Source organism: Camelus bactrianus, chromosome 16, assembly GCF_048773025.1.
Source record: "Camelus bactrianus isolate YW-2024 breed Bactrian camel chromosome 16, ASM4877302v1, whole genome shotgun sequence".
Taxonomy (NCBI): Eukaryota; Metazoa; Chordata; class Mammalia; order Artiodactyla; family Camelidae; genus Camelus; species Camelus bactrianus.
In genome coordinates this window covers 47899982-47923726 of record NC_133554.1, presented here as the reverse complement: position 1 = coordinate 47923726, position 23745 = coordinate 47899982, and the positions used below count along the sequence as shown (strand labels likewise).

The window sequence follows — 23745 nt, the reverse complement described above, 5'->3', positions numbered from 1 at the left end:
CCTACAAGTAGTTTAAAACTATCAAAAGTAAGCATGAGACATTATTGGTGGAAATGTAAAGTGGGGTAGCTGCCGTGGAGAACAGCCTGGCAGTTGCTCCAGAGGCTAAACTAGAGGTGCCGCTTGACCCAGCAATTCCACCCACAGGTATTCACCCAAGAGGCATGAAAGCAAGTCCACACAAAGACTCATACACACATGTTCCTCGTGGCATTATTCATAATAGCCGAAAAGTGGACGTTACCCAAAAAGTGATAAATTCGTTCATTTATCACTTGAGAGATCCAATGTGGTAAAGCCATATAGTGGACTATTATTTGGCAGTAAAGAAAAAAAAGAAGGAAATACTAATACATGCTACAACATGGATGAATCTTAAAAACATTATGCTAAGTGAAAGAAGTCAGCCACAAAAGGCCACATATTGTATGCTTCCATTTATATGAGATGCCCAGAATAGGCACATCACAGTGACAGAAAGTAGATTAGAGGTTGCCAGGGGAGAATGGGAGTTACTGCTAATGGGTAGGGAGTTTCTTTGGGGAACGATGAAAATGCTCTGGAATTAGTGGAGGCAGTTGTACAACCTTGTGAATATACTAAAAGCTACTGAATTGTGTACTTAGAAAAAAAAAAAACTTACTAAGTATGAGAAACTACTTAAATCTACTGCAGAGTTCAAAGTCATTTCCAAGATTACTTTTTCAAGAGAAGCTTCTTAAAATAGAAGAAAGAGTGACTTAATCCATAAGAAAAACATGAAAATGCAAATTACCAATAATGGCTTTTTCACCCCAAATCTTTGAATATAAGTCATGCACATTCGATTCTTAAGTATACTCGGCAGGACTGTTTGCTGCCCTCTACATTGTGATTCTGTAATGTACTACATTCCTGGCTGGGCCATCAAAGTAATACTGAATGCAGCTCCTATAACAGAAATAGAAGTGTCTCTTCAGGCCATGCTCACCACCCCCACCCCGAGGCTCTGTAAAGTAATCATTCATAGCTGCCTCTTTGTGGTCCCCTTACAGAGTGACTCAACTTATTTCTATATATGTTGGGGACTTTTTGACTTTAAAGGGATTGACTGCACTTTCATCTCAGGTGTGCAACCAGAGCATTTCAGAAGGACACCCTCCAACCCCCTGAAAAATAACCATCTCAGTTCATCAGTGTTTAATCAGAAAGATCTTCTGATTTAAATAAATGATAGAGTTGAAACCTCTCCCATCAGTCCTTATTTGGAAGAGGGATTTGACGTGCCCATGTGCCACCTAAAGTGAGCCTTAACAAGAATGAAAGATCCAAGAAAAGAAATCAGAGTTGAGTTTAAAACATGTGATCTCATCACACCCACTAGGATGGCTTTGATTAAAAAACAAACAAATAAAACCCAGCAAGTGACAAGTGTTGGCAAGGATGTGGATAAATTGGAATCCTTGTGCCTTGCTGCTGGGAATAAAATGGTGCAGCTACTGTGCAAACCAGTTCGGTGGTTCCTTTAAAAGTTAAGCATAGAATTACCCTGTGATCCAGCAATTCCACGCCTACGTGTGAACTCAAAAGAATTGAAAGCAGAGACTCAAACAGATACTTGTACACCAATGTTCGTAGCAGCATTCTTCACAATAATAGCCAAAGGGTGGAAACAACCCAGGTATCTATCAGCTGATGAATTATTATGTATCCATGGTATACACATACAATGGAGTATTTTTCAACCTTAAAAAGGAATGAAATTCTGACACATGCTACAACATGAATGAACCTTGAAAACATTATGCTAAGTGAAATAAGCCAGTCAAACAAGGACACATATTGTGTGATTCCACTTTTATGAGGTGTAGAATAGACAAATTCATAGACAAGAAGTAGATGAGAGGTTACTGGAGGGCTGGGGGGAGAATGGGAATTGCCATCTAATGGGTATAGAGTTCCTTTTTGAGATGATGAAAAAATTCAAAATTGGATGGTGGTGATGGTTGCACAACCATTATGGATGTACTTAATGCCACTGAATTGCACATTTAAAAACCGCGGAAATGGTAAACTTTGTTAAGTATATGTCACCACAACTTAAAAATGGGGAAAAAAAAAAGTCCTGTGAAGAGCAACATTCCGGTTCATCGTTTTGTCTCTATGGTTTTTTATTTCTCCCACTCTTTGAAAACATGGTGAACTGTATTTCGTCGTGGTGTTGCCTCCCTTAGGAGGACACATACAGAGACAGAAGGATTACCACCTGTTGATACAGCAAGGACAGGACCACCATTTGGCCTTAAAAGTACCACTTGACAGAATATCTCTCCAGGTCATTAGAGTAAGTCTGAGATGCCTCAGAAAGGTAGATTTTAAAGTGGTAGCAATTCCTGGAAAGGTACCCTGTTTACCCGATTTTGCCTGTCTTTATTAACTGTCTCAGGAGAGCAGGAGCTGACAACCTCAGACTTTTCTCCGTCAGTCATCTGCTTCTTCTTACCAAGGAAGAAACTGCTGCTATTGCTCAAGAGAATGCTGCCTTCCCTGCAAGCAGCTACGTACCCTGTGGCTGCCTACAGGCCACAGGTACCACTACAGGCATGCGAAACCTGGGGCCTCTCTTCCAAAGTAGGGGTGAGGAAAGATGCTGGGATTCTCCAAACTTAGATCCACAGATATAACTTGGTCAGAGCCCCCTCTCCTCGTTGCTAGTTAGCAGAGCCCCGGAACCTCTTGCCGGGCCAGATAGCACTTAAGCAAGCAAAGGGGTTCAGTGACCTTCCAATATTACTGAGATCTTGTTGTTCTAGGCATGAAGTGGCTTGAATAATTCTTTCAAAATATTAAGAACTTCCATTGTTCAAATGTACATGAAGCAGCAAATGCCTCTCTTCGCATTCAGTTTGCCCTTCTGTTCTCAGAAGGTCTCATAGACACTAAAAGTAATTGCTGTCATTTCTGCAAGTATATTTCTGGTTTTGACCAAAACTAGAGCCTCCCTGATGCTGTCGGTCATTTTCCTAAAGGACTGGTAGAGGCAACAGGCTTTCCAAACAGGGGTTTTGCTAATTCTTGAAAGACCATGCAACCCCCATAAAAATAGACTTCTCTCCTAGAAACACCTCTGGTTATGGGGCCAAGGTTAAGGAGATGAACGGGGTGGGCGGGGGCAGTGTGACAAGGAGACGGTGCAGGATACATTTCCCGGGAAAGTTCTGTCTCAGTTTTCTCCCTTTTCAGTCTCGTGATTGGCTGTGGGTTTCTGTTCTGTAGTAAACACAAGAGCCTTGATTGCTTTCTAAAGGTCAGACCTGTCACCACACCTCTCCATTTACTTGAGTTGCGGACGGTTTCACGTTTCTCAACAAATGGTCCGGTAGCTCTGATGTAAGCCTCAAGTTCCTTCAGCTCGTAGCCTTGTGTCTTCAAGGTGGAACTCGGGAGACCCTCCTCTTTGGCAGAGACCAGGTCGACCTTGTTCATAGCTCTGCCTCCAGTCTCTGCAGGGCCTGGCACACACTGAATGCTTATTGAATGCATAAACCTGAATGGACAGGACTCTCGAAGATCAAAAATGTCCCCAAAACCAGTGTCTAGAGAAATCCCATGTTCTGCCCCAGGGGCCGACTACCCTTGTGGTTTTGAGCTGAGCATTGGCAGGTCCTGTCCTTGCCCTCTTTGTGGTTCTCCATGGTGCTCACCGATGGCTAATGTGTTCAGCTTCTCATTTATCCCTACAAGGAGGTGACACCTCTTGTTTAGCTGATGCTTATAAAGCAGCTTATACACTGCAGGTTATCATTTTGGCTTTTCAAGTTGTGCATCAGATGAGTTCTCAGAGCTAGAATACCACCCCCAAGGATGAGTCAGTGTTGGAAGAAGTAGATTAAATATGGCTTCTTATTTTTCATACGCCATACCCTCCTGTGCTCAGTCAAGTAGGTTATGCTCCTAGACAGCCGAATGGACTAGAAACAATTTGCATGGTTTTGCACAGCCACAGGTGTAGAGTTCAGCTCGTACCAGCACGAAGCATATCCTGAGCCCCTCCCTTGGCACTGAGTTGCTCTGTTTCTATTCAGTTCAGCCCAAAACTTAGGACGGGTTAAGCACCAGTGTACAATGCTGTTTATATTAGTTTGTCACAAAAGGGGGATTTTTGAATTAAATATCGATAACCCAGCTCCTTCTTAAATCTTTTTATCAGCTTTTTCATTCCTGCACCCTGGCTTAATGACACAGGTATTATGTAAACAAGGGACCTCAGAGGGCTGCTTATAAAGATCCAGGAGAAAAGATAAATATGTGGTGATGCACTGATATCCTGAAATATGAGCTGCAGGTTTGTATTTTCTTTGTGAGATCGGATATTGGTTTTCGTGCTTTATTGACCTGCCAGGGAGAGATCTGACGAAACACCGAAGCCGAAACAGCGAAGAACTTTACACCTTTTTTTTTTTTTTTTTAAATCTCCCTGTCTGCATGGAGAAATCTCAGTGCTGAATCACAGAGCCAGACAGACTGAAGGGTTAGCCAGTAACACCTTTGCAGGACACAAATCAGGTCCAGCCCTTGGAGGTAAAAATACACACTATACCTTCCCAAAAGAAAAAAGAATTGGAACTGGGCTTGCTGTAGAGTGGCTCTCAGATGAAACCCCAGGCTGAGGAGCAAACGGAGGGGCTGAGCTGTGAACTGTGGCAATCCTGTTCGATAAGAAGCTGGTGTTCTCGGTGACCTGCGTTCAGGTTGGCGGGATCAGAATGCGTTCATATTCGGTTAATCACTCTTTCTCTTCTGTCAGGATCTTTGTAACATTGTCACAGTGAGCACTGCGTTGCTTGGGAACATTAGCAACAGGAATCCTCCAGAATGCTAATGTCGAAGACATTTAGGTTTAGGGCACAGCGAGCCAGCCTTCTCCCCTGGCCTGGCAGGAATCGGGTGCCTCGTGCAACGTTGCCTCTGGGGAAGTCATTTTCTGCTTCTGTCCCCTCGGCCCAACACCATCAAATAAGCTTTTCAAATAAGCTTCCCAACCAAAGATCTGTCACATATAAAAGTCTCTGTCCTAAAAACAAACGAACAAAAAAACTTTTTCATAATCATAAAAGTAGAATCACTCTTAGATAGCCGCCTTGAGGTGGGAAGCAGGGGAGCCACACTCACGGAGAAATGACATGATCCCAGGTTTTTTTAAAAACTGTGATAAAATATATTTCACAGAAGGTCTGCCATTTCAACCATTTTTTTAAGTGTACAGTTCAGTGGCACTGAGTGCATTCACACTGTTGTGCAACCATTACCACCATCCATCCCCAGAACTTTTTCATCACCCCAAACTGAAACTCTGTCCCTATGAAACGTTACCTCCCCATCCCCACCCCCAGCAACCACCAGTCTCTTTCTGTCTATGTGAATTTGGCTCCTCTCTGGACATCATAAAAGTGGAAGTTCCCAAGCTTTTTATAATATTTTGGGAAGTGTTTGATCTGACTACCATCTAATAAAATTTTTACAGAAGGAAATGATAGTCTTGGGCAGACGGCTGAGCCTTCCCTGACTTTTGCATTGTACGGGTGTATGGCAGATGCCTTGTTCTCTTGGCTTTTATAGAACTGTAGCAAAACAGAAACGAATGAAACAGATCTTCAAGTCCCAGTGAGATGTGTTGCCAAACAGAAGGAGCAATAGCCACAGTGGTTTGTGTGTGGTTTTACATTTTACGAAGCATACTAATTTGCAAGTTTTTTCACACTTGATTCTCACCATGTCCTGTGGGGTATTTTATTAGTCCCCTTTTAATGATAAGAAACTGTGACTCAGATAAGCAAATTGTCTTGGGCTACAAAACTCATCAAAGGCAGAATCAGGACTTCGGCTGCAGGTTTTCAATTTTAAAAACTCAGTGCTTTCCACCGTAGCACACTGTGAACAATTATCACCTCCTTGGAGGTCCAGGTAATGCCAGTCCTCAGAAAGGGAGAGCTTCTCCAGAGGTACCCCTAATAACCTGTGCTCTACCTCGCTAGCTTGGAAACACATGGAAACCCTTGGCCTGACCAGCCAGCCTCCAAAGTCTTGTTGTTGATGGCCTGACTCTCCCTCCCCACGGGTCTAGTTGAGTGCTTAGACCAGCACAGTCCAACAGAAATACCTGAGCCACAAATGGAATTCCACATTTTCTAGTACCCGCATTTAGAAAAGAAGTAAAAAGAAACGGGTGAAGTTAATTTTTAAGACTGTATTTTAGTTAACCCCGTATCTCCAAAATACTATCATTTCAAAATGCAGTCAATATAAAAATTATTAATAAGCTATTTTACTTTTGTTGTTTTTGCTACTAGATCTTCAAAATCCAGTGTGCATTTTACACCTAACAAGCAATCAAGCCAGATGCTAACATTTCATCTGAGGTACCAGATGTGAATTTAGATTTCATAAAAATTTCCGGTTTAAACGGTAGATTTCATGTACCCAAGGTGTTTCAGGCATATGTAAAGGTTTTTTCATAGCTGAATTGAGGGTCAGTTTTAAAATTTAAGTTCATTAAAGTGAAAGGAAATTTAAAAGTCAGTCCCTCTGTTGCACAGGCCACATTTCAGATGCTCCTTTGCGCATTTGGCGAGTGGCCACCATACCAGACAGCACTGGTCTAGGTGAACAGCTAAGCCTGGCCCAGACTGGGCTCAGTAGTGATGGATTAGACAGGGTTCAGTTCAGCAACCTTCTTCTGTAAAAGGCTAGATGGTAAATATTTTCAGCTTTGCAAATCACACAGTATCTGTCGAAACTACCCAACTCTGCTGTTGTATCATAAGAGCAACCACAGAATGAATGAGCATGTCTGTGTTCCAGTAAAACTTTATTTAAAAAGGCAGAAACCAGGCCACATAGTTTGCTGACTGCTGGACCAGAGCATTTGTCGCGGTGCCTCAGTTATGCTGTGAGATTTAAAAAACCGTTGGCTTTAGTCTCTAGTTTTCTGAGATGAGGATGTTAAAATCTGGCCTCATTGTATCCCCTTCCCTGCGTGTAATTACAATTTTGGCACCATTTGGCATGAAGACTGCTGTGCATCTGAGTCTTGGGTGATGTTTTATCTTTCAGACTCTCTCTTCAGGGGGCTCCTTGTGTGTCACGAAGCAATTGCTTCATTGTGCTTTGAGGTCCACGTATTAAGAGTGGAGAAGGCTGGAAGAAAGAGCGAAAAATAATGATGTGAATAACATGGGACACTCCCAAGAATGCCAGCTTGTATCACCCTCTGCTATTCCCTCTCCCCACAGAGCCAGAGTGAGATAGGCAGGAATCACACATTTCACAGATGGAAACATACATGAGATCACGTTAAATCAGTGGGATGGGTATTTCTCCATGGTCATTAGGTTGAATGACATCCATCTATTTTGATGGTAAAGGAAAGTAGATGTAAATTCTGATTCCTGACTTGAGGTCTCGAGTCATGTCAGATAATAACTCCATCCAGACTGGGTAATGTTTATTGCAAAACAGTGGTTCCCACCTTTCACACCATGATGTTTGGAAACTACTGGAGGACAAGAAAGGGGACAGGGAGGGAGGACACAGGGATTGATAGGAAGGAAGATGACCCCTCCTTGGTTCTTTAGGGTGGGGGAGTATGGGAACCTGGCCTCGCAGCTATCTCTGAAGCTCAGCCGCTGGGGAGAGGGGTAGTCAAGTGAAAATCAGTCATAGCTTGGGTCCAGTACTTCTTCCCCAGCAAGGATGATGTTTAGGTGTTGTTGGTGGTCAGTTAATCCCTTACCACACTCAGGAGTTTTGTCTTGGGGTCACCTTTTCTAAAATCAAGGCTTGGTTTGAGGTTGAACCGTGTTAAGTGCCTTGGTCATGCCTGGTCACAGAGTTTGCAAAAGTACAAAGTGATGAAAACGCTTGACTTCTCCAGGCACGTTACACAACTCTGCCCTCCCTCAAGTTCTGCAGCTCTGTCAAACGTGCAGCGCTGCGTGCAAGTGGGGAAGATCTGAATTCCCATGATGTTTGACTATGGAGATAATTATTTGGGGTAGCTGTTCTAATGATGGCTCACACGGAGGCTCAGCCCTGCCGCGCAGAGCTGTCTCTAATCGTGATTGTCTGTAATGATGATTACCCAAACTCTGGAATTACAACAATAGATTTGACAAAGTTAGAGCATAATTGCTCCACCATTCCATATGTGAGCACAGTTTCAACAACTTTGATCTCTCAAATGATATCAGACTTCTGTTATTCATCTTCTGAAATAGCCAAGTTCAAAGGCAGTGGCTGTGAGCCATCCCTCTTTTTCCATCATAGTGAGATCTAGATCTGTTAAAGCAATGCACCTGTTAGAGAAGTGAGGGCCGAAGTTGAGTGGAGAAGAAAGAGCCCAGACCCGTGGTGTTCCAATCCCAGCTCTGCCACCTCGAAGCCACATGGCAGGAGAAGCCGCCCGCCTCTCTGAGACTCAGCTTCCTGATCTGTAAATGCCTGCCTGGCTGAATGATTGTGAGTATTAGACATGACTAGGAAGCATCTAATTGGTGCCTCACACGAATAGACAATTCATTAATGAAGCTGTACTCTATCAATCACCACCACCACCGTCATGAATTCTGTTATCAATTCTCTGGCTTCAAAGTCTTCAGAATCCTTTGGAGTCTGTGGATTTTGCAGCTTTCATTTGACATACAAGTTTGTTGGGAGTTGGGAATCTGTGATGTGGAATTTTCACTAAATTAGGGATGGAGCTTTGCAAGAAATGAGTATTAAAAAGGAAAGAAGAAACAGCCTCCTAGAGATGGAACATTTTGGTCTGGGCACCTTTGGAACTGAGCAAGTACTAATGAATGCCTTCAGCACTCTGCCCCCGTGGTTCTCAGCTTTTATTGTGTGTTCGAGTAAGACCCCCAACTTCCCTCTCCCCCAGAGTCTGAATGTCAAAGGGCTGGGGTGGCCTAGGAGTCAGCATTTTAAGGAGTATCTCTCTAGTGACTTTGAGACAGGAATTAAGGACTGTCTGTCCTGCCCTGTCCCCCCTGAGAAAGTTCTGGATGCATGTGTTTGAGTCAGTTTGTGGTTTGAGACCTCTGCTTCTGGATGGCCCAGTTCAGATGGCCACAACCAGCAGAGCAGGCCTGATCTGCTTGGGAGACAAAAGTGACAGCTGCACAGCCCTTGACCATTGCAGTGTCTGGGAGCTTGAGTGTCCTGACACCCCAGCAATGTCACCCACGTTATTGCATCCAGCGCCTGTCGGTCGCCCACAGGCTGACGCTATCTTAGTGAGCTAAGGCTGGTGTCTGCCCTGTGATGGTTCATTCAGGAGCCGCTCGAATGATCAATGAGGCCGGGCAGCCAGGCCCTCCTCTGGCTGCTGGTGAATCAGCCGCCGGCCGCCTCGGCCCTTTCCCCTCCACAGGAAGCACTTGAGCTGGGTACAGCCAGGCTGACTCGCATCTGGCTAATGGCTTTTCTGTGTCATGCTTCGTCCTGGGTCCCATACATTTTCCTGCATGAGAGGGTTGGAGCTCCTGAAGATCGTCTAGGGATAGACTTCTGCCAACCCCCCCCCCCAAATAAAACCCTTGGCGGGATTTAATGTTTTAGGTGTATCTGCTTCAGAAGTGGGGTCAACATTTTTTTTTTTAATTGAGGTTGTTGACTGAAGAAAAGCACACAACTTAAAACTTGCCAGTTAAGTTGTATTTGTGGAGCTTACTGAGGGCTAGAGCTGCAAGGAGCTGCTCAGAAAAGGTAAAGGAGGAGCCAGGATATACAGGAGTTTTTGCTGGGGGACAAAAAAAAAAAAGCATGTAGCTGAACATCAAAAGATTACTGCTAATCACAGAAACAGACATCTCAAGTTAATGATTTTAGTGCTTTTTTATGTATGGGAAGATTCAAGAGTCTGGGCTTGGTGAAATTATGCCTTAGATATGCATCTTAATTATCTAGGGTCAGTATCCAGAGCACAGAATATTTCCTGTTTTTCTCTATTGCGAATTCCCTTCAGGGTGCGCCTTCTGAGTTGGGGGCTGGGGTTTGGTTCCAGGGGCTGATGGCTTGATGGCAGAGAATATTCGTTGTCTACGGGAATGGTAGGCCACATTCCCTATCCACAAGGTGGAAATCACAGAACACAAAATTAACCATTTAAAAGTCAGTTCAGTGGCAGCTAGTGCATTCATAGCATTGTGAGACCACCACATGTATCCGGACCCAGAACCCTTCATCACCCCAAAAGGAAGCTCCGTGTGCATTATATTAGTTTGCTGGGGCTGCCGTAGCAAAGCACCACAGAATGGGTGGCTTAACCAACCAGAATTTTAAGGTCTCACAGTTGTGGGTGGTGGAAGTCAAAGATAAGTTTCAGCAGGGCTGGTTCCATCTGAAGGCTGGGAGGAAAGGATCTGTTCCAGATCAATCCTTGGCTTGTAGACAGCCATCTTCCTGTATCGCTTGACCTCATCTTCCTATGATTGTCTCTAGGTCCATCCTGCCCCTTTGTATAGAGAAAACAGTCCTACTAGCTTAGCGCCCACCTTAATGACCTCATCTTAATTTGATTACCATAATTTTATCACCAAATAAGGTCACCCACTAAGGTACTGGGACTTCAACATGTGAATTTTAGGAAACACAATTGAACCCATAATACCCACTGAGCATGATCATTTTCAGTACTTTCTTCCTTTTTGTGGCAGAGTAGTATTCCACTGTAAGTAAATACTTACTTTTTGGGACACCAAGTACAAAGAAACTGCCAGTGGAATGTCCACCCCCAGGGCAGCTGGGCACCCTGTTATAGGCTTGTGTGCCCAGCTGCATAAGGAGGAGTGTTGATCTTACAGGTATATCTCACAGATCTCCAATCTGTGAACTTTTTCTCACTGTCTTCTTGAAAGAGTGTTAAGTCAGTCTTGATGAGCTAGGAAGGGAAGGACTTACTAACGGGAAGCCAAGGCACACTTCTGATCCCAAAATTTGTTTAAAAAATAAATTGTACATTTGATTTTCCTCTCTCCTCTTCCTGCTCTAACCCTCAGCACTGGCACTCCCTCCAAGCGCACACACACACACATTCACGTTAAAAGCATTTTGAATGAAGACCCTTCTGGGGGGCGGGGGAGGGCATGGCACAGACAGGGAAACACTGCTCTTCGAGAAGAGCCAGCCAGCGACTGTTCCCATTGTCATGGTTACTGGGCTTGGTCCCTCCGGCTGGCCTCACACCAGAGCCTTTGCCATTCTCTTCACACTCCCCTCCCTGCACCTGCTTCAGAGTGCAAGAGGGACCTTTGGACATGTGTGTCCTCTCAGCTTCAGAACTGACTGCACTGTTGATTTGTACATTTCACCTGCCCCTTAATTTAAAATAGACGAGAGCCCTACATCCCTGCTGGCCTGGGCCCTTTGGGAGTAGCCCAGAGCCATTATTGTCTTACTGTGAACGCAGGCCCCTTCCCTCCATCCCACGGGCCTTGATGATGATGACACTGTGTGTTGTTCCACGCCAGTTCTGTGGGGAGGACCAGCGCAGGGCCTCAGCCCTGCCTCCTGACTCTGAGCAGACTTCCTTCGTGCAAAAGTCATTTTACTCCTCCCACCCTCCTCTCTCTCTCTTTTTTTTTTCCCTCCATCAAATTAGTTTTGTCACTTTGGAAGTTCACTGGGTAAAGAGATGCCTGCTGGCCCCAGGGTTTTCAGAGAGGCAGGAGGGAGAGAGGAACAGTTCAAAAATGAAGACAGGACAGACAGTGTTCGTATTACATGTTATTGCATATCATCATTTTCACGTAAGCACATGTGGCTTCTGAGACCTCAGGCTGGATTGTCCCACACTTACTGGAATTGGATAAAAAAGACTTACAGATACTGTTGATTTTCCTCCTTGTGGGCCATACTTTAGAACACAGTTTCCACTCATGGTGGAGCTGGGGAATCTGGAGTTTTTAAAAGCCTCCAGGTGATTCTAATGTCCAGCCACCTTTGAGAACCATCATTCTAGGGGACAGAGGCCTCCAGGAGAGTTGAACACTTTGAGAGAGGTGATGGGAGAGACAGGTGACATCTAATCCTCTTGTGCCCAGCAATGCAGTTAATTAGGCAGAAAAAAGGGACAGAAATAACACACCTTAGCCTTTTTGCCAAGCAAAATAGGACTTTAGCTCCATTTAACCCTGCAGAGCCAGAGTGGAAAGGGAGACTCCAGCGTTCCGACCTCCCTGCTGCTACCCATGGGTTGATTGGCTGCCAAACCTCAAAGACCGCCAGCCACCCCAGTCAGCATTCGCCAAGGTGATGCAAAATGTTCACAGGAACAGGCTGTTTCTGCACTCTACTCACAACTAGTTCTCTTCCTCCTTCTGGAGGAAAAGTAAAACATCGGCCCATGTGTCTGCTTTCTTTTCTCAGCAGAAAGTGCTGATGATATGAGTTGCACGCAGCACCATGGTGGAAGGGGGCTGTTTTCGAAGTGGGCGCTGGGGCTGACCCTTCTGTCTCTGTGTGTCTTGCAGTACAAAATCGGACAGCTGTACATGATCAGCAAGCACAGCCATGAACAGAGCGACCGAGGAGAAGGGGTGGAGGTTGTCCAGAACGAGCCCTTCGAGGACCCTCACCATGGCAACGGGCAGTTCACGGAGAAGCGCGTGTATCTCAACAGGTAAGTCCTAGCAGCTGGCGCGCCACCTCCGGGCACCCTCCCCACGTAAGACCACTCGCGAGAGAGGTCGTGACCGTCACCTGGCCCCATTGCACCCAGTCCCACTGCACCTCTAGTGAGAGAGTCCGTGACTGTCAGGGATGAAAAGGTGACTTGGAAAGTCTTTACATCCACCCTCCAAAACTGCCAGTCTGGTTGCTTCCAAAAGCAGAATCCCCTGCGTTCTGCAAAATGGTCCTCAACTGCATTTTCGTCAGGCGGAGCTTTCGTCTTACTTCTCTCAACCCTTCCAAGACATGTTAAGATGAAATCTGATCTTAAGTTGAGTAAAGGACTTTGTTGTCTCCCTTGGTTCCGTGTTGACAGTAGGGAAGAGGTGGCTTTGCCTGTAAGTTGTAGAGAAGCAAGTGCTGAAAATGGCCGCATGCCATTGGGGTCTTAACCCGGTAAGACTTCCACTTCCTGCCAAGTGACCACTCAGGCGTCCGCAAAGGGAATTGACAAAACCAGCAGTCACCTGTGACCACCGTGGTATGCAGTACGCAGGTGGTTTCTGTTTCTCAAGAGGACCCATCCTTCCCCAGGTCGAGGTTGTCATCTCTCCTTTGGAAGGGTGAGGATTCGAGGATAATAAACCAGCACTAATCAGCACTAATGCCACTTCTGCTTTGAATACATTCTTTAATCTCTTGCTATTTTCCTATCGCTGATGGTATAACTGACTGTAGGGGCCTCTCTGATCTTCTCCCCATCGTACAGCCCCCTCCAGGCCACCTCCTTCCTTTTGCTTCTTTTCTGGGTCAGAATATTACTTGAAAGTAACTGTCTGCGTATGTGAACCCGAGTATGACCACTCTGGTCTTTGCTATCATCTCCATGAATACTCTTTACCACCATCTCTGGCCTCTCCTCTTGGCCTATTTGTGGTTATCCGGGAAGCACTTCCAACATAATATCTGGACCATGCCCCCAGTGTATGCACTGACACTTGTGAATTTTTCTCTATTCTCAGTGCTTTGACCACGGCGAGATGTATCTGAAAGGAGCCGTATTTGGATTCCTCCGTTCTTGCATGACCTTCACCCTCTGACAGGCTGAAGGGAGGGTTTGTGTTCTGTCCATACACTAGGGTGTGTGGAAGTCTTTCAGGCCAATATCCTGACACTAAACGCCTTGGGCTGATTAAACCAACACGTTTTAATCTGCCCAGGAATGCAGTCCCAGGAAATTCCTGAGTCACAATGAAATGCAAATGAGATTGATCCTGTTCATCTATTAGTAGCTGTGAATTCCCAGGATTTGGAAGCAGTTCAGCCTGCAGCCAGCTGTTGATCTGCAGGCGTAACTGAGCTCTGGATCTAGCCTGAGGATGGTTTCCTTACAGAGAGGTTTCTCAACATGCTGCTTTGGCATTTGTAGTGCGAAGGGTGTAAATCAAATATTAAGCAACCATCACCTCTGTTGAGCAAAGGGAATTGAGGGAGATGCAAGAAAATAGATTCAAAACTCCAGAAAATTTCATTTCTTGGCAGATGATTGTGTTTTCCCAAGTGACTGCCTGGGGAATGTTCCCTATGTACCAAATTGAAGAAATTAGAAAACTTTAAAACTTTTCCTGAAACAGAACAAGAAGTGTCCAGCTGTCTCTGTCATGTCTTTTTTCTCCAGCAAAATATATGATATTTATCTTAAAGGAGAATAATAAACATTAGTAAGAGGGAAATTTGTTATAAACAGAATATCTGGACCTCCAGGAATAATAACTAAAAAGATTAATATAGACCATCCCCCAACCTGGTATGACAAACACAAGATGAAATATAACAATATAAAGCTGAGTTCAAAACAAAGAAAGGGAAATCCTCAGGTACTAGAGATAAAGAGGAGGCTCTAACCGGAGTAGGAAGCAGATGAGCTAATAACACTGAGGAAGCTGGGAGGTGTCAGAACTGAGTGTGAGCCCTGACATCTAGGGGTGGGGGGTGTCATGCCCATAAGGGGACAGGAAATGTGGCATTGGCACATGTAAATGAGGAGATGGGACTGAGAATCGAGCAAAAAAAAAAAGTCATTTTTGACAGTCAAGGACTAAATTACTGCTCAGAGACGCACATTGAAAGAACTACTAAAGAGTGTACTTAAAGTAGAAGGAAACTGAAGCCAAGGAGAAAGAGGGGTCCCATCTAGAAGTAGTAATAAACAAAGAAGTTGGTAAACATCTGGGCAAATTCAAATGAGCATAGAATGTTTCCAAAATATGAATAATGAGTATTCAGAGTTATGTTCATGGAATTTAAATAACAGATGACAATAACAGAAGATAAGAGGGTAGTAAGTATAGTAAAAAAAAAAAAAAGTGCTCTAAGTTACTCATATTATTTGGAAAAAGGAAAGAGATGTTTATTCATTTAAAAGAAATTTGTTTTGGTGGGGAGGTAATTAGGTTTATTTATTCTTTTTTTTTTCAGTGGAGGTACTAGGAATTGAGCCCAGGACCTCATGCATGCTAGTCACGCACTCTATCACTAAGCTATACCCTGCCCCCTCATTTTAAAAAATTTTAAGGAAAATGTACATATTCAAAATGTAAAGATAACCTCTAAAGGAAGAGGAAAACAATATGTAACTTCCAAGAGAAAACTTGACCAATCCAATAGAAGGCAGAGGAAGAACAAAGGGAAGTCTCCAAAAAGCATAGTAAATAGAAAGCATTCATTTGTTTGTCAGATAAATCAAAATGTATCAGTGGTCACAATAAAGGTATGTGTATTAAATCCTAAACCTGAACCTCGCTCAACAAATGTATCAGAACACTGACAAAATCACAAGTGACCTGAAGTTATAATGGGAGATTTTAACCCATTTACTAAACTAGCAGGTCAAAGTAGACAAATAATTTAGCAAACATAGGGAAAATGTAAAATGACAGAATACCAAGCTTGATCAGTGGGCGTTAATAGACCTAGGAACCAACATGCCTTTCAAACATATACGAAAGTATATAAAAACTGACTACAAAGGAGGCCAGAAATCAATCTCAACAAATACTAATAGCATATGGATCCTGTTGGCTGATTACAAAGCAGGACAATAAGAAATTGATAAGAACAACAAACTCCCTCATCATTTAAAAATGTAAAAATTTCTAAATACGTCTAAGTGTTCATGGGTTGAAAATGTCAGATACGTTCCCAGCCACCTTTGTAGCTAGGGATGGCATGTGAGCCAGTTCCAGCCAATGAGACGTGAGATTTTCCTCTCTGAGAAAATGGAAAGATGTTCAAGAGAGGCATGATCTGCTTCTAAGAAGGGGGAGGAAATGCATGACAACTGCTGGGAAAGCAACTAATAGTGCCTACCACATGAATCTTGACAACAAAACTGAACAATAACTGCGCAAAAAGGAAACTTACAGACCAATCTCAGTTAAGGCCTTAGGGATGAAAATCATATATGAAACTTTAGCAAATCAAATACCTGAGTATAATAACCAACAACAACAACAGCAGCAGCAATAATAATTCATGACTGATCAGATTTACCCCTGACTGTTAACATCAATAGGAGAGTTTGACAAGATTGCTGGGTATAAAATTCATAACACAAAAATCAGTAGCACTATTACACAGCAGGAACAGCAAGTGGAAAAAATCATTTTTAAAATTTCAATTTATAAGAGAAAAAGAAACTTAAAGCTGCCCAGTAAAAAATATACAAGATACACAAAATCTTTTTGGAGAGAAATATATTTCAATGGAGGATGTTTTAAAAATCCTAGACAAATGGGAATATTCATGGATGGGGAATTTTTACATAAAAGTAAACTACTTGGTAGTCACAAACTAGAGTTGACCCACCTCAGGTAAACCCATGTCCTGCATGCGCAGGGCATGGAACTACCACGTTGGTGAGGCTGCTTTGTAATTTGTTACATGAGTGTTCAAATTGTCCTGGTATTGGGGGGAACCTCTTAATGTTTCTTGTATTCTGATCAAAGTAGGGTTCTAGGCCAACTGATTCCAGCATTTGTAAGTCCATCTGTCCATCTTATGAGTGGTGTCAGGGAGGAAGAGCTTTTCCTCAACCCCATGTAGTATTGGTAATTGGGGGCCTGCGCATTAAACTGAAACTGACAGATTAACGGGAGAAAAGACAAGTTTTTATTCATGTATATAGGCGAGAGCATCCAGAAAATTGTGACTCAAATGGATGTGATTTTAATTTTAATAGGGGAGGGAGAGAAAAGGCACTTATGGGAAAACAAATGTCTTTTATGAAAAATAAGTGAGGCCTTAGGAGAATGGATGGGAGATAAGATAATTTTATGACAATGTCTGTTTAGGTGATTTTTTATCCTGGTGCTTACTTCTTATCTCTGGTGATAGGAGTCAATTTTCTCTGATTGTGGAACTCCTGGAAAGGAGATTTATGACAATTAAGTTATTTTGGGAGGTTCTGTTTTTGTGCAGATAAGAGGAGTTCAGAAAAAGTGTCTTCCTGTGATTGTTGATTCTCAAGTCTTCAGCTCAAACTATAAACAAAACAAAAAAACAACCTACAGAATGGGAGAAAATATTTGGCAAATGATACAACTGACAAGGGCTTAATTTGCAGAATACACAAACAACTCATACAACTCAATAACAAAAAAACAAACAACCCAATCCAAAAATGGGCAGAAGACCTAAAGAAGCAATTCTCCAATGAAGGCATACAAATGACCAATATAGGCACATGAAAAAATGTTCAAATGCTAATTATCAGAGAAATACAAAACAAAACTACAAGGAGGTATCACCTCACACCAGTCAGAATGGCCATCATTCAAAAGTCCACAAACGATAAAGACTGGAGAGGCTGTGGAGTAAAGGGGACCCTCCTATGCTGTTGGTGGGAATGTAGTTTGGTGCAGCCATTATGGAAAACAGTGTGGCGATTCCTTAAAAAACTAAAAATATACTTACCATATGATCCAACAATCCCACTCCTGGGCATATATCTGGAGGAAGCTAATTCAAAAAGATACACACACCCCAGTGTTCATAGCAGCGCTATTTATAATGGAAACAACCTGAATGTCCATCAGCAGATGACTGGATAAAGAAGCTGTGGTGTGTGTGTGTGTGTGTGTGTGTGTGTGTGTGTGTGTGTGTGTAAATACTACTCAGCCATAAAAAAGAATAAAATAATGCCATTTGCAACAACATGGTTGGAGATTGTCTTACTAAGTGAAGCCAGAAAGAGAAAGCAAAATACCATAAGATGTCACTTACACATGGAATCTAAAAAAAAATGACACAAATGAACTTACTTACAAAATAGAGACAGACTCAGACATAGAAAACAAACTTATAGTTACCAGGGAGGTCAAGAAGGGGTAGAGGATAAACTGAGAGTTCAGGATTTGCAGATACTAACTACTATATATAAAATAGATAAACGACAAGTTTCTACTGTATAGCACAGGGAACTATATTCAGTATCTTCTAATAACCTATAATGAAAAAGATTATGAAAAGGAATATATATATACATGTATAACTGAAACATTATCCTGTACACCGGAAACTAACACAACATTGTAAACTGATTATACTTCAATAAAAAAAAATTTTTTTTAAGTCTTCAGCTCAAAATATCCTTACTGCACTGTGGTGGACCTCTTCCCTGATGACAGGGGAGTGGGTCCTATGAGTTGGACTGGCAGTAGCTAAGATATTCCAGTGCCCACTTAATAACTTACATGGAGATATATCAGTGTCCTATGGATCGAATTCCCGAGCTGGCAAAATAAGTGGATTCTCTTCCTTACATCAATCTGTGTGGGAAGACAAATCATACTCAGAAACAGCTTTATTGATTTATTACCCAAAGCAACTATTAGAAGCACTGGAAATACTCAGTGCCTGTGTCATCAAGGCCTCCACTCTGAGTCTGTTTTGAGCAGAAAGGGCATTTCTTGGAAGGATGTTAGCAGCCCACAGAATTATCTGGAGGCTTGAGAATGGACAGCTATCTGGGCAGCTCCAAGGGGCCAAGAGCAGCAATGATGACGCCATCTTTAAGTCCAACCAGATCTTGTCATTCTGCCGTCACCATGGCTGCTGTGGGCAGGTTGGTCTGAATTGTCCTCTATTTTCTTTCTATCACTTGTTCCAAAATCCCAAACATAAGCATCCATTGAGTTCCCAGTCCAAACCAGGCTACCAGTGGGTGGGGAGAGGAACTTCCAGACTGTTTTCCAAAGCGGCTGCACCGTTTTGCACTCCCTCCAGCAATGTATGAGGATTCCAATTTCTCTACATGATCACTGACACTTGTTAACGTCTGTCTTTTTTATTACAGCCGTCCTAGTGAGTATGAATTGGTATCTTGCTTGGGTTTTGATTGGCATTTCCCTAATGACTAATGATATTGAGCATTTTTTTCATGTGCTCATTGGCCATTTGCATGTCTTCTTTGGAGACATGTCCGTTGAAATCCTTTGCCCATTTTTAAATTGAGTATAATGTCTTTTTCAAATGCCATTTATCCTTTTAGTTCTTGCCTCTTACCTCCCAGGATTGTGGTGTTGCTCTATTCTCTGGCCCTTCCTGCAGCGTCTGATAACATACACTCTTGGGTGCAGTACATTTGGGTGGCTGCCTAATGCCCTTAGAACATTACATTAGCAATAATACATTAGTGCATCTGGTGGTTGTCCTTGAGCCTTTGATCCAGTTCAGTTAACCAAATAAGTGGTATTTCTTGGCTTGTCTTCAAAAATCCTGGTTTCAACTGGCATCCAGGGAAAGGAGGCAAGATACTAATCAAACTCTGAAATAGTGATTCTAAATAAAACCTGTCCTCTAGAATCCTATGAGGGTAGGGCTCTCCTTTTGTCCCCTTTCATTTTTACTTCGTCTACAGCATCTCTCCAATCCCTTCCCACTAAAGCCCACGAGGGGAGAGAATCGCGGGTGGGGGCAGAGGGGCACTGGAGAAAAGATAGAACCTATTTTTAGGCTTGTTTATCAGTCATGAAGTGTCGTGTTCTTCCCCCACTACGGCTGCTGGATTAATTAGGCTGTGCGGGCAGCTGCCAGTCAGGGAGGGTTGCCAGCTTCTAATGGTGATTCCGCCTAATGCCTGAATCAATGTGCATGGTGAGAACGTTTTTCCCACTCCCTGGCTCTTGCCTTCCAAGGCCACCTCTCCTGGCCTCTAACTGCTCTGGGTAGGAGAGGGTACAGCTCCCCTAAACCATGAATCCTGTTTAACTGGACAAGCAAAGCTGCCAGCCGGTCACTTTACCTGCCAGCTCATTGGCAGAGCCTCGTTGCTGTGGCTTGGGTCTTTCTTTCACATGTCCTCTTCTGGTTCTCCCAGATCTTCCCCAAAGTAAGAGCTCAGTGCCCAGAGCTTGCGTGGCAGTGGGAAAGCCCACTGCCCTGGTGACAGGTCATAGAGGAAATGCTGGAGCCAGAGATTCTGACCTAAGAGCTTATTTTCATGCTATTTTGAAAGAATCTTCATGGTCGTTATTGACTTCTAAATATCCAGAGATGATCTTCCTTCATTCCGAAAATATTTATTGAGCACCTGCTGAGTGCCAGGCATCATTCTAGGCGCTGGCTGGCTGTGCCACAGTGAACAGGACAAAGGGCCCTGCCCTGGTGGGACCTGCAGTCTAGTTATGAGTGACAGACAGTACACAATTGCTATATATAAGAACATGGTATATTTTAAAATATTTAGTCATATATTCTATATAAATATATATTCAATATGTGTCTATTGAATATAATATTAATTCAATTATTTAGTAGTATTTTTAATATAATCTGGTAAAAATAGAGCAGGTGAGGGCCTTCTTCCCGACATACCTTTCAGTCCATGCTATTCTACTTGGTCCCCAACTCAATCCTTAAGAACATGCCAGGGGTTCTCATGCTGCCAGGCCCCCTGGCTTCTGCTGCCTCAACTACTCCCATGAGAAGAAATCACAGAAACGGGACATGAGGCCTGGTTGGAATCTGACAGAGCATCCAGTCAAGCAGTTTCCACCTTGATTCTGCCTCGCTCCTGACTGACGATGCTGACACATGTGGCCGGCTCCCCTGGGTTCTCCCCAGCATACCTGCCACGTCACCCTAACACTGTCCATGCGGAGCCTTCTATGAACCGGCACGAGTCAGGCCTCTTTCCCCAGAATCTCAGCATAAACTGCCCTTTTATAGGAAGAGCAGTGGCAGTGTCCAAGTTCAAGGAACTCCCTGTGGGCGATGTCTTTCACAGGTGATAGCTGTAGTCTGGAAGCTCTGATCATCTCTTTGCTGCAATACAAAGAATTACATTAAGATCAGAACGAAAAGACCAGCCAGAACAGCCATTAAGAAGAGTAAATAAATAAATCCAGCAGCGGAGAAGAAATTTAAGATAGCTCAGAAATCACTGTACACAAAACAGGATAGGAACAACTGATTATTATCAAATAATTGCCAAATGCCAGATTTGGGCACAAAGAAGAAACAAAAGGTCAGAATATCCCTATTGGACCAGTAGGAAATGAAGGTACGAAGGTAGCATAGTCCTTTTAAGAATCACTTGAATGAGCTGCAGTTCTTTGAGCCTAACCTTAACACAGACTGGCTGGTTTCAGGTGTGCAGTACAGGAGAAATAACAATATTATTTTGTGAGCTGGGAAGGGCTTTCTACTGAGAACGTTTAAGTCCAAAAGTGTCTAGTTAAGACCATCATAATTCTGACCCCTGTGGAGAAAATGAAATTAGACTCCGTTTAGACCAAATTTGGCCTGATGACGTTCAAGAACTCCTGAAGCCAAAAAATATTCCCAAATGAGCATGAACTGCAACGTGAGATTAGATATCCTGGAGAATTTGGTGATAATCTGGATTATAAAGTGTCAGAGGGGAGGGATGGTTTAGATTTCAGTTCCAGAAACTCTTTATGAAGTTGACAAACGTTCTTAACCTGAGGCCATTTTAGATTATGCCTGCCGGTGGGGCCTTCTTGTGATCCCTGTGATTTAGGGAAACCTGGGGAATGTCGGAGAGGGTTGCAGTGATTATATCCACCTATGTCCAGCGCCAGGATTCTCAGCCTCAGTGCCGTTAAGATCTGCGTCCAGATAATTCTCTCTGAGATGGGAGGGGGATGGGAGGATCCTGTCCTGAGCTTTGTAGGATGTTGAGAAACAGCCTGGCCTCTTACCACTAGATGCCAGCAGCATCTCCCCCCACCTCCTGCCCCCAGCCAGGACAGCTGAAAATGTCTCCAGGCTTTGCCAAATGTCCCCTGGGGGGAAGAAGTTCCATACCCCTTTTCCATTGAAATGAGAACCACTGCTATAGGGTGACCAACTGTCCCATTTTGCCTAGGACCCAGGAATTTTGTACCCTGGGGAGATAGGTCACTGGGGAGTCTGGTCCTGGCCAGTGGACCAGGAAGGCATGATTCAAATTGTGCCACGTCTCCAGAAGAGATTCTTGTTTGATGCCTGGTAGTGAGTTTGAGTGACAGGCTTCTCCTTGGAATTGTAGGCTGTGTGACAGTCTACATCGTGAGAGTGACAGCAGCAGTGGGGACTAATTTAATTCCATTTTCCTTTGCTGCCCTGATAAATCATTTCTGCAGGGAAAATTTTTTACATTTTACTTTCTCAGACAAAAACGATTTGAATAATGATGTGCTCTGGGGAAGTCGGGGGCTAAGAGAAGGTCTGTAGTGGGCCTAAAAATATTTAAATAGCATATCATGGAACTCATTCCAACGCCTCCTGCACCTGGCGTGGTAAATGGCTTATACCAGAAAGGCCTCCTTCCTGGACTATTTAGAAGAGGCACGTAAAATCGTATCAGTCATCTTGCTAAATGTATGTTTTAGGGCATCTCATTGGAAAAGGTGATTGATCATAGTGCTGTGTATCCTGCATATGTTGGTGGATGAAACAGCTAAAATAGAGATGTTAGAGCCTGGCATCCTGACCATTTACATATAGGACAAGTCTCAACATGAATGGAAATTTGCCAGTGTTTGTCATCTTCCTTCCAGAAAAATGATTGCTGCTTAGGTATGGTTCTACTGGGAGGCTTTTTAAATGATGGAGGAAAGAATGAGTTAGGAAGGGAGGGGGACTCGGGTGCCAACGTGCTATGCGTGAGGAGCTAGTGAATCCGGGGAGGGGTGGGGTGTACACGGAACATCTCCCCCCAAGAGGAAAGTGGAGAAAGGGCTCTAATGCTTGTGGGGAGACAGAAGTACTTTGTCTAAGCTAAACAACGCCTCGCTTACTTTGGGGAGATTCTCCAATCCCGTTTCAGTTCATTAAAAGCATAGGGAAGCCACTTGCCTGTGTGTAGAATCCACATCTTCCTGTATTACCGACTGGCATATCGCCCTGGGGCGTAGGCACAAACGGGAGGGAACCCGGGGGACGGGGTGCTCGTGACCATTTCCCGCAAGCCAGCCCGATGCAATTTTCCCACTCGATGGCGACCCCAGTTGCCCTCCAACTTCAGGGACTGACAGAATAAATCCTAGGCGAAAGCTATAAAAACCCCCGTCAGGAAGCAGCCCCTTCCTTCTGAGCAGTGTGAGGGGAAGGTAAATGAGCAGTTACTGCAGAGAGGATTTTATAGGAGTGAGACAGTCTGCATTAGAGCAGCAAGAAGAATTGTTATGTGAATTCTAAAACCGCTCCGCCCGCCCCTCACAGCCCACCTGAGAGCAGTGGCCTTCCTCTGACACTCACTGCTCCCCAGGGGGGGCTCTGAGTTTCCCCACTTGTTTCAGCCCTGCTAAACGGCCCAGAGCTTTCACTGGGTTAGGTCTGGCCAGCCTTTGAAAATACATATTTGTCTTTTAAAAAGCAGGGCCTGGAGACTGTCAGAAATAAGAGAAACAATTTGAGAAGACATACAAGGTAACACAGTATTTTAACAGCTCTGGATGTCATTTTAAATTCCATGTCCAAGAGGGGTTGGGGATTTGGGGTTCTTTTAGCTTGACATCCCCCTCTCTCCTGGCTCTAACAGCTTGGAATTCACAACTGCTTCTTGATGCTCTTTATTGCCAACATGCAGCC

At 43.8% G+C, this 23745-nt stretch overlaps 1 protein-coding gene across 1 annotated transcript in view; it reads left to right on the top strand.

Annotated features, from left to right (window-relative positions):
- The window catches only part of PITPNC1 (phosphatidylinositol transfer protein cytoplasmic 1), a 211709-nt gene that overhangs the window by 93556 nt on the left and 94408 nt on the right, over positions 1-23745 (top strand). The window contains exon 2 of the mRNA XM_074343501.1: positions 12510-12658. Within this exon, the coding sequence (XP_074199602.1) occupies positions 12510-12658 (149 nt within the window). The remainder of the gene's footprint in view (positions 1-12509; positions 12659-23745) is intronic.